Source organism: Caloenas nicobarica, chromosome 17, assembly GCF_036013445.1.
Source record: "Caloenas nicobarica isolate bCalNic1 chromosome 17, bCalNic1.hap1, whole genome shotgun sequence".
NCBI lineage: Eukaryota > Metazoa > Chordata > Aves > Columbiformes > Columbidae > Caloenas > Caloenas nicobarica.
The window spans coordinates 230,801-243,829 of record NC_088261.1 but is presented as its reverse complement, the minus strand read 5'-3'; the positions used below and the strand labels follow the sequence as shown (position 1 = coordinate 243,829).

The 13,029-nt window shown below is 44.9% G+C and overlaps 1 protein-coding gene across 2 annotated transcripts; it reads right to left on the bottom strand.

The window, feature by feature from the left end:
- Nucleotides 1-4,669: 4,669 nt before the first annotated feature.
- XAF1 (XIAP associated factor 1) lies at nucleotides 4,670-11,952 on the bottom strand. 2 transcript variants are annotated; one of them, XM_065647230.1, is made up of 8 exons: nucleotides 11,869-11,952; nucleotides 9,811-9,946; nucleotides 8,761-8,817; nucleotides 7,712-7,964; nucleotides 6,841-6,908; nucleotides 6,227-6,568; nucleotides 5,671-5,740; nucleotides 4,670-4,790 (listed from the first exon to the last, which is right to left on the bottom strand). In XM_065647230.1, exons 1-7 carry the CDS (start codon nucleotides 11,898-11,900, stop codon nucleotides 5,687-5,689), a joined length of 942 nt encoding a protein of 313 aa, XP_065503302.1. In that variant the 5' UTR covers nucleotides 11,901-11,952; the 3' UTR covers nucleotides 4,670-4,790; nucleotides 5,671-5,686. The 2 variants fall into 2 exon arrangements, with proteins under 2 accessions (XP_065503302.1, XP_065503303.1); XM_065647231.1 differs by having other exon boundaries at nucleotides 6,365-6,568.
- Between the last annotated feature and the right edge of the window lie 1,077 nt (nucleotides 11,953-13,029).

The following is a 13,029-nucleotide window of genomic DNA, read 5'->3' as shown; positions in this document are numbered from 1 at the left end:
ATTCTGATGGATCGCCTGCTTTTGCAGAAGGACAAGGCACTTGGCCGCATTAAGTACCACAAAGCTGAATTTGAGTCCATAATTAACTGTCACACACACCCAGCTCTCAAGAACTGGCCAGGGGACCTTCAGCTTTGTGACTATATCATCTTAAAGAAAACCTGACCTGTGAACACACTTCAGTAAAACTTAGTAGGTAAATTCTTAGCTGATACGGGTAGATACAGCTTTATCTCAAAAATAAATGGAAGTACTCTCAAATACTTAAAAAATCAATTTTAAGCAGTCACAGAAAAGTTCTGCTTAACCTACACACCAAAATGGTGTGTTGCTGTAGTCCAGGGGACAGAAAATGTCAAAGCAGTGTCAGTGTCCCCATGGCCGCAGCGTGCAGACCCTTCCTCCGCAAAGCCTCGGCTGGGGACACCGCGGCTCTGCCTGCTGGTACCCCTGCGGGAGCACACCCGCCTCGCCAGGCATCACCGCACCGAGCTGCCAGTTCTCACCTGAACGAGCAAATGTTTTCTGAAATTACACTACAGCAACTCTAACTTCAGCCTTTTCATTAACCCTTTGTTACAATGATAATAGGAGAAAAATAATACTGCCTAAAGGTACCCCAGCCATGAGTGACAGCAGACACGGTAATGTGCATAATTACAATATTCATAAGCAAGTTTTCATTATCATTAACAAAGACAACTGTCTTATTTTGTTCTGATTACCTAAAGATATGTTAAAAGTAAGTTTGCATAATTACCAAAGGTAAGGTTCCTTACGAATCCTTGGAGGTTATTTCAGGGATCTTGTTCAAGAAAGTCATCTCCGTAATAAACATTATGTGTCACTTCTGAGCTTATAAATTAATCATGGTGACGTAAAGAGAAATACAGCTTGAGCATCAAGCGGCAGGAAGAGCTGGAGGCAGCTCAGGCAGCATTCGGCCATGCTGCCAAAGAAGCACGTTTGGACCGAACCCTCTTTGTGCAGTCCTTGGTGCAAACTGAGCAGCACGTGCTCCCCTGCGCCCAGGGATGCGCAGCCCAGCGCTGCTGCGGACCCGTACCTGCCTGTCCAGCAGATGCAGCAGCATCCAGACCTGCAGACTGTGCGAAACGCACCTTCCTGAAACCAAAGAAATGCACAGCTCCAAAATCACTGGCAGTCACCCAATTCGTTTACTTTTAACACACAGTTTACTTGCACATTTACTGAATTTCCTTTTGAATTGCTGGGAGAAAGGTTCATATACTGTAGGTGATGACCACTTCTGGTCATCTATCCAATAGTTTGGTTAGTTTTTGTGGGGCTTTTTTCTAAATAATAGTTTTAAAAAATAGTTGGGCTCAAGTTCCTGACAAGTTTTATCCCAAAGTGACTCAATTCAAGCAACCCAGAAAGCCCTTCAACAGCGAATGAGGAGTTGTCAATCATAAGGTACTTTGCAAGTTACACAGTTGGGTACGGTTTGTAAAAAATACGCTGCTTATTTTTTCTTTAAACATGCAGAAGTGGTATGGGGGCCTCATGTTGGCTCTTAACTGATGACTTTTACCCTCTGGATTATTGCAAATCCAGACCCTATAAAAGACACCATTAAGTACCGAGATCCCACATTGCCCTTTGCAACAGAACCACTGAGAAACAGCAGCAGGCAAATCCAAAAATAGGTCACTCAGCTTCTCCCCATCAGCTCACTGCAGGCTATACTGTCAGTTTAACTTCTTCACTTAGGTCCTTCTGCTTCCCATAAGAATCACAACAGTATTTGGGATCAGGTTTGTACACACAAAACTACTGCCTTCAAATGAGATTAACCTTCAAGCAAAATTAAGATACACACAGCCCCAGTGTAGTGGAAGAGAAGCCACAAACATACAGCACCTAGGAGAAGGAGAAATACAAGGTGTGCTTCTCTCTGGTATCCCATAGATTTGTATTAAAGTTTTCACTATGACAAAAGATTGTTTAAAAACTAAGTGCGTGTAGAGGCATGTAGGTAAGCTTTCACAAGGGAAGTAGGGTCACACAGAAATGGATTGCCTCCTGACAGTGCTAAACAATAAAAATGTATCTTAAGATTCAAGGTAATACACTGAAACCCCAGTGTATTGAAACATCAGTAGTGTTTCAGGAGTATGATGCCATACTCTGAGTACCTGTGCTAGCAAGACTAAGCTTCCTTTTCTTACTCAGAATTAAACTTTTAATCTGATAATCATTTTCTGCTTGATATATCCAACCTATCTGTTTGGGGTTTTTTTAAGAAACAGACAATAACAAAACAAATTCCAATTACCAAGCAGAATGATTGCATACTTATTTTCATGGTTTCTCTAGTATCTTCCAGGTCTTTCTCCCAGGGCAAATCTAGGCCAAGCTCTTACAAACTTTCACTGTTGAACAGGGAAGACCACATTGATTCTTTATTGCCATCTAGTGACCAAAGGTATTTCCACTTTATTGTGGTTTAACCCAGCAGGCAGCTGAACACCACACAACCATTTGGTCACCCCCTGGCCCTGTGATGTGGAGTGGAGGAGAGAATCAGGGCGGGGTGGGAAGTAAAACTAGTGGGTTGAGATAAAGACAGTTTAATAGGACAGAAGAGAAAGAGAAAGTAATGACAATAACAGAACATACAAAACAAGCTATGCACAGTGCAATTGCTCTCCACCCGCTCACCAATGCCCAGGCAGTTCCCGAGCACAGCCCCCCCGACCACTTCCCCCAGGTTTTATGTTCAGCACGATGCTGTGTGGTCCGGAACGTCCCTCGGGCCAGCGGGGCTCAGCTGTCCCGGCCGTGTCCCCTCCCAGCTCCCTGGGCACCCCCAGCCCCTCGCTGCGGGACACTGTGAGAGCTGAAAAGTCCTCGCCTGGCTGCAAACGCTGCTCAGCAACAACTAAACCATCAGTGTATTATCAATGTTATTCTCATCTTAAATCCAAACCACAGCACTATACCAGCTACCAGAAGAAAATCAACTCTATCCCAGATGAAACCAGGACACACTTTCACACCAAATGGAATTACAAAATTTTGAAATCAACAGGAGGAAAAGAGAAAGGAAGCTTGCTTCTCACCCTTGACTTTGTGCTGCCCTGTCCATGTCCCTCACAGCCCCTCAGATCTGCACTGAGCACAGGCCACTGCTGCTTTCGTACAGTCCTTTGCCAAATAGTAAGTCCATTACCCTCTAGAGCTCAGCAATTTAGAAAGAGGTCATTCTGCAAAAAAAGACAGCCTTGTTTTCTCCCTGAGGAGCTGGTGGGGCTGGGAACAGGGCTCACCGTGCTGGATGGGGCGAGCACAGCACGGCCAGGACCAGCGAGCGTTCCGTGGGGCTGCAACGGCCGCTTCCTCAGCCCGGGAGAAGGAGCCAGATTGTTCTCAGCTGCTTTCAAGATCCTTCAGAGAGGTATTTTCATTTGGCTCATATTTTCTGGGCGCCCACAAGTGGCTCTCGTCTTGCTGAGACAAACTCCTACCAGCCGCCCGTCCTGTCTGCCCACAGGCACCAAAGCAGCCCAAGAAAACCTGAGAAGCGCCCCAGCCCTTGGCCGCTTGCCGGTCCCTTTATGCAGATGCTGTTGTCGTTAACCCAGCTGGGAGCCTCCGGTAATTAACGCCTGCACGGTAACGGTGCCGCAGGCGGCTCCGGCGCGGAGGAACGGCCAGGCCGCAGCGCCCCGCCGCTTCCCGCCAGGACGCGGCGCAGTCCCGCGCGCGGCCACACGGGGGCGCTGCGGCACCCGCTGCCCGCACGAGCGCCGCGCGAACGCGCACCGCAGCCCCGCGCAGAGCGCCGCGCGAACGCGCACCGCAGCCCCGCGCAGGGCGCCGTGAGGATGAAGCTGGACTTAGGCTCTAACGCACGTTTTGCGACACTTTTTGCTTAACAAGGCAGAAAGTTCAACAGTTCACAGCTTGCAGCCTAAGTAAACTTAATCACTTATGCCAAGAAGATATGCTAAGAAGTTATGCTACGGGAGTTCTATACGAAGCAGTGTAACAGGTAATTCAATAAGCTACGGCAGTCTCTTCCTTAAGGTGCATGAGAGGAAAATGGCACCTTGTAGTAAAACTGTTCTGTTAACATGTTCTAGTGTTTATTAATGTAAGATGCCAAGCAGCTTCACAAATGTTCACAGGCATTAGCATAAAGCATCCACGCCCTCTCCATGTTTAACTTTTCCACCACTAGCTCTACCAGTTCCATATGTGTATCGGAAGATGAACACCCCGTCATCCTTGGATGTGTCTGCAACCTCCCAAGACTACACTGTGCTATCCCTAGTTTCAGAAAATCGCTGAAGTGAAGGAGAGCAGGATTTAATGTTTTTTAATTTAACTGGGCCATGCCCTGAAAAACACTAAGGTCTCAGCTCTCAGTGAGAGCAAGGGGAATTGGTGGCACTCAACATGACAAGGAATTCTGAATTCCTTATTTCCTTCTCTCCCTCAGAACAAACATTTTAAAATATGCTGCTCCCCTTGCTGAATCAGGTGAAAAAATATATTCCTATGGCAAGCTTACAAAGAAATATCTGAAATGACAACACCTGTTGAGTCCCCATCACTTTTACAGTGATGACTTTTTCTGGTAAAACCTTTTAAATGCCTCTCTTGATAAGGAATAAAAGTCTGAGTCACTCTGTGTTGTTGATCCAGAGTAGCGAGTCACTTTTATTTGTCAATAAAGCTATTGCACTTTCAGTGCCTTTTGCTAAAGCTGAGTTGAAGTATTTCCAGATTTCCAGATTTAACGTTGAGTGCTGTAGAGTCTTCTGTAAAACAAGCAAAGCCCAGTTATGAGCATTTTTAAAGTTTCAGTTTTACAGCCCTCTCATGTCATCACTCAGTTGAACAATATAAAAAGACCATAACGCAATTCAAATAATCCATGTAATTACCATGTACTTACTTTTATTTCAAGACAAGGGTCCTGTAATTCAAAACTAGACAAACCCCCTATTTCTCATTTTTGTGCTTTCTCTCTTTAATTTACCAGGAGAGGAAGGTTTTACAGGGAGAAGCGAAACCTTATTTACTGAACCAAGCAGGAAAAGGACAGATTGAGAACAACTGCTTTCAGTTTCATCTAATTAATTGGATGGGGCAGAAACAATACTGCTTAGGAACTGAAAAGCAGAGGGGGATGTGAGCAAAGAAATAGCGTTAAGAGTCACAGCCTGTTTGGGACAGGCTGAGGAAACAAGTTTATGTACTGCCTATGGATCAGTGTAAGCTCAACTGAAGGTATTGTCTGGCATAATTATATCAATGCTTCTTCTAACATGCAATTTTTACTATGGAGAAAAAATAATTTTACTTCTTGTCTTCTGAAATTATTCTTTAAGTCTCCATTCAGTGCTGGAGCAGACAGACCTGGGACACATAATCTGTTCTGTGAAATCTTTTGTGCTGATCTCTGCTTACAGTAGGGAAGTTACTGAGTCAAGAGAGTGAAAAGATCTGAAGCAATGCTTGCCTAATGCAACCTCATGAACCAATTGTGTGTTGGAATATAAAGAGCTTTGTGATATTCTGAATATTAGCTTTTCTAGACACACTTCCTCTGCAAAATATCCCATTGCTCCTATTAACCCAATGAAGAATAATCCTGAATGATGAATTCTATTCTAAATTTCTGAAATTCTGCAGTACCTTTTTCTCCATCGCTTTATTTTTTTTTCATCCTAGCATTTTTCAAAGATGTCAAACGTAGGCATTTGATCTAGAAAAATAAGAAAAAGTCATATCAGAGGAGAATTTAACATTATATTCATTATGCAATTATATTCAGGAGGCAACTGAGCCCCTTTATTAGAATGGAAAAGTATGTAGAATTCCATCTGTGCAGCTGAGTGATAATCATACTATTTGCTTAGCAGGAACAGCATCAGCCTTCAGCAAATGACAGTTGCTGAAGACTTTCCAGGATTTGAGCTTAAAATTAATAGCCTGAGTCATGGTTATTATTTTCCTTAAACTCAAGCAGCCTATAGGCAATGGATCCTGTTTGTATAGATGTGAGCATAAATAGTCAATAGAATTAATAAATTCCATGCTTTAGAGAGAAAGTGTCCCTATGGCCAGCATTTCAAGCAGCTATGGAATCCAGAAACGGGCAGTGGGACCCCAGGCAGTGTGGAGATAGGTAGTGACTCTGTAGGCACGGCCCTTTGCAGGTAGGAGGCCGAGTCCAACCTGTCACTCTCACCTCATGTTTCTGAAGGGTTGGAAGCGGCAGAAGAATGTTGCAATGAGCACAGGCCACCAGCATGTCAAAAGACTGGGTGTCTTTAAGAGCTTGAGGTGATGTGGAAAGTCCGCCTCTAGTGGGAGAGGGAAAGCCAACCTTTTTGTTCTTTTTGGGTTTGAGCAAGGTTTTGGAGGTCAATGGCTGGTTCCCTTTGGGACGGACATCCTTCCACGCCATCGCATTCTTGGAGCAGGAAGAGGGAGCCAGGGAGGAAGAAGACTGTGGTGGATCACTGCTGAATTTTGAAGTTGACTGGTCAGCAAGAACTTCTGTCGGCTTATGGGCTGCACTGCATTTATTCTGTTAAAAGAGAGCGTGCATACTGACGTGAAGATTGGCATTACAGCCAACTGTGTGGTATGTTGTGATTTGCAACAGACCTGAGTCATGGGGAGGGACAGTGGACACCACCTCACAGTGATGCTTCAGCTGAATAAATTGTATCATGAAACTATAGTTTGAAGACCCAACACACACAGTCCTTTCTTACCTAATATATAGCTTTTCAGAGAAGTAACCTGGCTGGAAATTAAGCACAGGCCATTCTCTTGTCCACTTTCAAATGTGCTTACCAGATGTTGGGAGTACTGGTCATCCGAGAATGACTTATTGCACTTCTGACAAAGATTGCCACCAGTACCTTTGGAAAGAAAAAAAAAAAAGAGAGAAACACAGTACTGATACACTGACGCTAGTCATCTAGACAGGCTGCTTAGATCTACATATGATCACTGCTTCTAGAGAAACAAAGAATGCTGATTCCACTGGCCAAGAAGGAATTAAGAGTTGCGACTGCATTTTGCTTTTGGCACCACTCAAAACCAATCCACCATCCCTTCTCTCAAACTGCAGGATATTTGAAATTCCACTCCAGCCCCATGTTTTGTGGCTCAAGATGCTTCCCTCCTACCCTGGCCTAGCAATGCTGTTTGGTTTGGGTTTTGCTGTCTGTAGTTTATTTTGCCAGTCACTGCACCTACTGATGCCTGCTCTTTTCTGGAATCATTGACAGGATTTATGAATTTTTTGTCTTGACATACTCTGTCCAATACCTTAGGCCTAATAAAGCTGCTCTCAGCCTCAAGAAATCAAGGTATGCATCACTGCCTTTATATATGAAGTAGGTAGAAATTCTAAATAATATTTTCTCCTGTGTGACAAATAGAAAGAAGTTACACTTATTTTCTGACAGAAGGAATTTCACTTCCAGGATACAGGAGGCATAAAAGAACATGGCCAATGATCTACCTATCAGTCAGTGGAACCGCTCTGGCTTCACAATAACCAGAATAATATAGAGCAACACTTGGACCTCTCACTGTGGTTGGTTAAAGAAAAATCCCCTCTAGCCTGGATTACTCAGAGTTGTAAAGCAGGCAAGAAAATTTGCATTGAGATTTAACAGAGTTGACCCAGTCCATGCCAATGAGGAATTTTGCTTACCAGTGGGGCAAATAAATGTTGCATTAGTGGATGTGTCACTGGTTTGAAAGTTCACATCCTTAGGGTAGGACAGACCACTGTTCTGACAAATATCTTTGTGTTCGTTCTGATCTTTGTACATGATGTATTTGTTACACTCCCAACACCACTCTGTTCGGCTGGCACAGGTGTTCAAGTGTTCCTGCAGCTTGTTGAAGGGCATTTCAAGTTCACAGATCTCACATTTCATTGCTCGTTCATGGCACTCCTCGGTCTGCACATGAATAGAAGAAATTATTACAAATTTTCTACCAATACTAAAAGAGGGCATTGGGCGACAGCAATGAGTGACTGTTTAAGAATGCTCTCGTTAAGGGGTATCCACACAACCAAATGCAGGCTTTGCTGTATAAGGAGTTTGCCTATCTCGGCCATCTTTAATTTAGGATGATTTCGGCAGTATAAGGCAAAATGGGAATCAATAGCAGTGAAGATGTTCTGCGTCACTATAGGTTAGCAACGGAGTACAAGCCCACCTAGAATATTCCAATACTTCAGCTACCACCATGAGGGGAAGCCCGCTGTGTCTTCACTGCTTTGGTTCCTTGAAATGGTCAGGCTACAGCTAGCATGGCCAGGCTGCTCTTGCCTCCCAGCCTCTGCCAACTCTTTTGTGTATCTCCTCCTAAGCTGTTTCCTTGACTCTTGCTTTGCATAACCACTCCTTTGGAAAAGAAGGTAATATGAGTGTGGGGACAGGATGGAAATGTCTTCAAGAAGCCTCAAAGAACATCGGCTTGAGGCACCAAGGATGAGAAAGTAATAGATTAGCACCTGGAACAAACTGTCCCATCACAACTGGATGGGCAACCACCATCAGATATACTTATTTACAAAGAGGAAAAGGTATGCCAAAACACTGCAGCTGTTGAGAGGTTTAAGTTTCTTCAAGGTCCAGGACAAGAGTCAGGGATTTACCTGTTTTTACTGTTGAATCCATTAGAGTGACTCTTGGTTGCTGGCCAAAGGGGTCAGCCTAGCCGGTTAAAAGTACTGCACTCCATACATACCTCATGATGCTCCAACTGGTACTGCTGCATGCTTTGATGACAAAGGTTACACCTGACCTGCAAGCAAAACACACAGCAGTTCATCAGGATCATAGGAGGATGGTTAGTGCTTTCATATTTCAATACGACTTCAAGCTGCTGAGATGATCTTCCTGTCATTTTCATCCCAATCACTGAAAAGCTGTTGGTAAATTTTTGTTTGTCTGTCAGGCCTGAGCTGTGTTGATGAGATTTTGAGGAAAACAGATATCTGATGACTCTGCAGGAAGCTGTCATTCTGTGCAAGGATCCAGTTGTCAAGGGTGCCCATGTGAAATGCAAAGTGTGACATGAAATAAAGAGTGTGTAATCAAAATTTTGACTGAGGTTTAACCTAAAAGTATAGGTCTGATATTCAGCTAGTCTAAATTATAATAGCCCCTCTGAAGACATAGGAGGCATGCTAGTTTTCTGTGGGTTTGCCATGAGAGCTACTTGTGTTGTGTTAAGTAACTGAAATCAATGGCATTGCTAAAATAATAAAACTAGTAAGACAGAATAAAAAGTCATGCCTGTGTATCCATGCTTCAACATAGTACCTAAGTAGGGTTCTTAATGCTATACCAAAAATGCTATTGCCTCACTATATGAAGAGCCGATAAATTTACTCTGCCAGTTCAGTTTTTTTAAAATGTGCATTGATGTCATAGCTTTGTACAAGCAATGCGTATGTCAGATCAGGTACTGTCTGTCTTCTTCTAATTAAATAATTTAACTTGCATACTCTGGCTAATTCGCAAGCACCGGGAGCATGTATCCATATCTAATCTGTATTTTGTATTGCTGGGGAAACCACAGTGGAAGCTTTGTTCTCTTAAGTTCAGTGTGCAACAAGATCAAAAGGTGCTGTAACAAGGTCCAAAGGGTCATATCAGACCCTTATAGATTTTCTGGTCAGACAATTGCAGAAGTTCAAATCTAGTTAATATAGAGCACAGTACCATTAACATACTACTTCAGGGCTGAGCGAGCCTTTTGCTATTTGCAAAAAGATCATGTAGCATTCCTCACCTGCTTGTGTGCTTCTGTTTGATGGTCTTTCATATCCTTTTGGGCAACTGGTTCATCACATTCTGGACAGAGACTGAGAAATCGCAAGCAGTGGGCCTCATGGAGGGAGAAATTGGCAGCAGACACATCTCGTTTACTACCCAGGGCATAAATGGGAAAGAGAGAAGAGTAAATGAACTGGTGTGGTGGGCTGACTGGCCAGCAGCCAAGCACCCACAGAGCTGCTCACTCACCACCACCACGCACACAGTGGGACAAGGCGGGGAATAGGAAGAACTGAAGTGAGAAAATTTGTAGGTTGAGATAAAGACAGTTTAATACTTGAAAGAAAGAGGGATGGGAAAAAACAAGTGAAGCAAATAACATGACTCACCACCTCCCACAGGCATACCTATGCCCAACCAGTCTTTGAACAATAGCCACCTCAGAAGAAAACAAGAAAAACCCTCACGAACAAAAAATAAAAAAACTTCGCACAAAAAAACCCCTCAACCCTGTTCTTCTTCCTCTGATGCAGTTTTTATTCCGCAGCATGAAGTTATATAGCATGGAATATCTCTTTGGTCAGTTTGGGTTCGCTCTCCTGGCTTTGTTTCCTCCTAGCTTCTTGTGCACCCTCAGCCTTCTGGCTGAAAAGTCCTTGACTTGGTATAAATATTGCTTGGCAGCAACCACAACATCAGTAGTAGTATCAACATTCTCCTCACACTAAGTCCACAACACTGCACTAGATCAGTCACTAGGAAGAAAATCAGCTCTATCCCATGCAAAACCCAGACATCAACTAGTTTGTCCCTAAAAACTAGAAATAAGTGCATTTCTGATTCATCTTAATGAGACATTTAGAGACTGAAATCTATTACTCATTCTGTTCTGCCACATTACCAGGAATACTTCTGAAAGGGACAGGGCAGCTGCTGGAGGCTCCTGGTATATTTCTCCAACAATTGTTCAGGAAAAGCTCCAGCTCTCATTTACACTGTTTACAGATGTGGAAAGAAAAGGAGGGTCCCTCTTCTGGGTGTCATTTAAGGCATCACAAAATTTCCAGCTCTGGCTCCTGGCAGAGCAATTTAAGGTAGCCCAGCTGAGCAGCTGCTCTGTTCAGATGAAGGCTTCCTGTGAGCTGAGATACACAGATCTCACCATGCTCGCTGGATTCAGGAACAGACACAAGTTTATCTGGGAAATCACCTATTTAATAATTGATGTGTTCACCACATTAGTGACAAGATTTGAGATACAGTTCAACAGGAAAGGGTTTATTGTGGGAATGTGTCATCTCTGTCACTACAGGTTTTAAGAACTGGTTAGAGGCATCTAACAGAAGTTTTCGGCAAAGTAGGTCTGCCAAGGAGTGTGATCAGTGTGCAGCAACTGCTTTGTTCAAAGCATCCCCTACAACCTTTTAGAACACAACACACAGGCTCTCTTTGTGCAAGGCTAATTTGTGCAAGGCTGATTTGTGACCAAATCAAACTGAGGCTAAGCTCATGTTTAACCTTTCTAAGTTTGACAGTTTTTTAATTGCAGTGCTTCACAGTCTTCATACAATTTGCCCAATGGCTTAGCTACTAGTTGAGACACAGCAAGCAATGCTATCCTCATGGCCCCTCTCAGCCTTCTATGCTGTGAGAGACGGCCAATTACTCTGAAAAAATGAATATATTATCACTTAACTGCAAATATAGCAACAGAAAGAAACATCAGCCATGGGGGGAAACTGAGGCAGCTGCTGGTTTTGGCATGGTCCATACACTGACTCCTCTGCCAGATACTGCAAAATTATCCACAGTGGTATTATGTAAAAAGATAACGTACAGCACAGGGCTATGGAAGAAACCCCTCCACAGCAAAGTAGCAAGAAAGCAACAACCTGGAAATGTGAAAATGCATCCAAAATAGTATTTTTGTTTACTACTAGCATACACTCCTCCTGTCATGTGGTTCTTCCTCTTCTCCCCGTTACAGGAGACCCAGATAACATTAAGGAAAATCCTAGAAAACTCTTGAAATCCCCACACTTTGAAGGGGTGGAGAAGAAGAAAGATCTCTTACCAGTTTTTGCAGAACCTGCTCTCTTCTGTCATTATTTTTCTTTTTATTTTCCTGGATATCTTTTCTTCTAAAAGTAGAGAGAAAAAAAAAAACGAAACTGAAAGCCTCTGTTGCAGTAACTCCACCCCAAACAGCTGCTTAGCCAAAAATTCTTTAAAGGAGAAACAGCAGCATTGCCAGATAAGTATTAGTGTGAGTTCCACATACAGATTAGTTCACTAGTCCTTAGAGGAACTGCGGGGTGTCCATTTCCTTCTTGCCCAAATAAATTAATCTGCAGCAGACAGGTTTCTGCCCCGAGCTGCCCGAAGCCGCCGAGGGCAGGGTGTCCCTCTGCCCCGCTGCAGCAGGGCTGGCTGACCCGCCGGCCTCTGCCCCCAACCCTCGGGCATGCAGGGCTGGACGGGGCTCTGAGCAACCTGTTGTAGTTGAAGATGTCCCTGCTCATCGCTGGGGCCTTGGACTCGATGACCTTTAAAGGTCCCTTCCAACCCAACCCATTCTATAATTCCATGATTCTCTGTCCACACTCTCCCACTGCAGACGCCTGCCAAGGAGCCGGGTGAGCCCCTGGGTCCGCGAGGGAGGCAGCAAGCTGTGGCAGGCCAGGCGCCCGCCAGCGCCTCTGGCACAGGAGGGGCAGCAGGACAGCCTCTGCATCTGTGCTTGCCCGAGAGGGCTGCAGGAGCCCTCCGGCCACCATCTGCCCTCCACGCCTGGAGCCGCGGTGGCCCAGGGAGCCCTCGGGCCCCGTCCCGCCCAGCACCTGTGCTGTGTGGTGCAGGTGTAGCACCAGCACCCACCCGCAGAGGAACCCGCAGGGGACATGACAGCCCACCTGTGAACTCACCTTTAATGGTATTTTACTGTTAACCATAACATTGCAGTCTACCAGATCACAGTCTGGGCAGGAGCCAGCAGACAGGGAGAGGCAGCACCATGAAACGAGCCCCCAGGTGCTGCGGTCCGAACCCAGGAGGCTGCCTGTGGGCAGCGGGCTGTGCTGGCGGCTGCCCCGTGCCCCACGTGGCCGCAGCCCTTGCCCGGCTGATGTCACCACAGCCATTGTTCTCTCAGCCCGCGCAGGCTGACGGGCCGCAGGGCTGCTTTGCAGTCAGCAGGGAGGGTGGTGAGTGGTGAGTGGCGCTCGTGGTCATATCT

Bases quoted from the DNA above. Each gene is read 5' to 3' on its own strand.
- XAF1 (XM_065647230.1), bottom strand. From the start codon at position 11,900: ATGACAGAAGAGAGCAGGTTCTGCAAAAACTG. The intron at 6,569-6,840 runs GTAAGCACATTT...CTCTTTTAACAG, and splicing joins ACCAGTACTCCCAACATCTG to AATAAATGCAGTGCAGCCCA. The intron at 5,741-6,226 runs GTGAGAGTGACA...TTATTTTTCTAG, and splicing joins CAACCCTTCAGAAACATGAG to ATCAAATGCCTACGTTTGAC.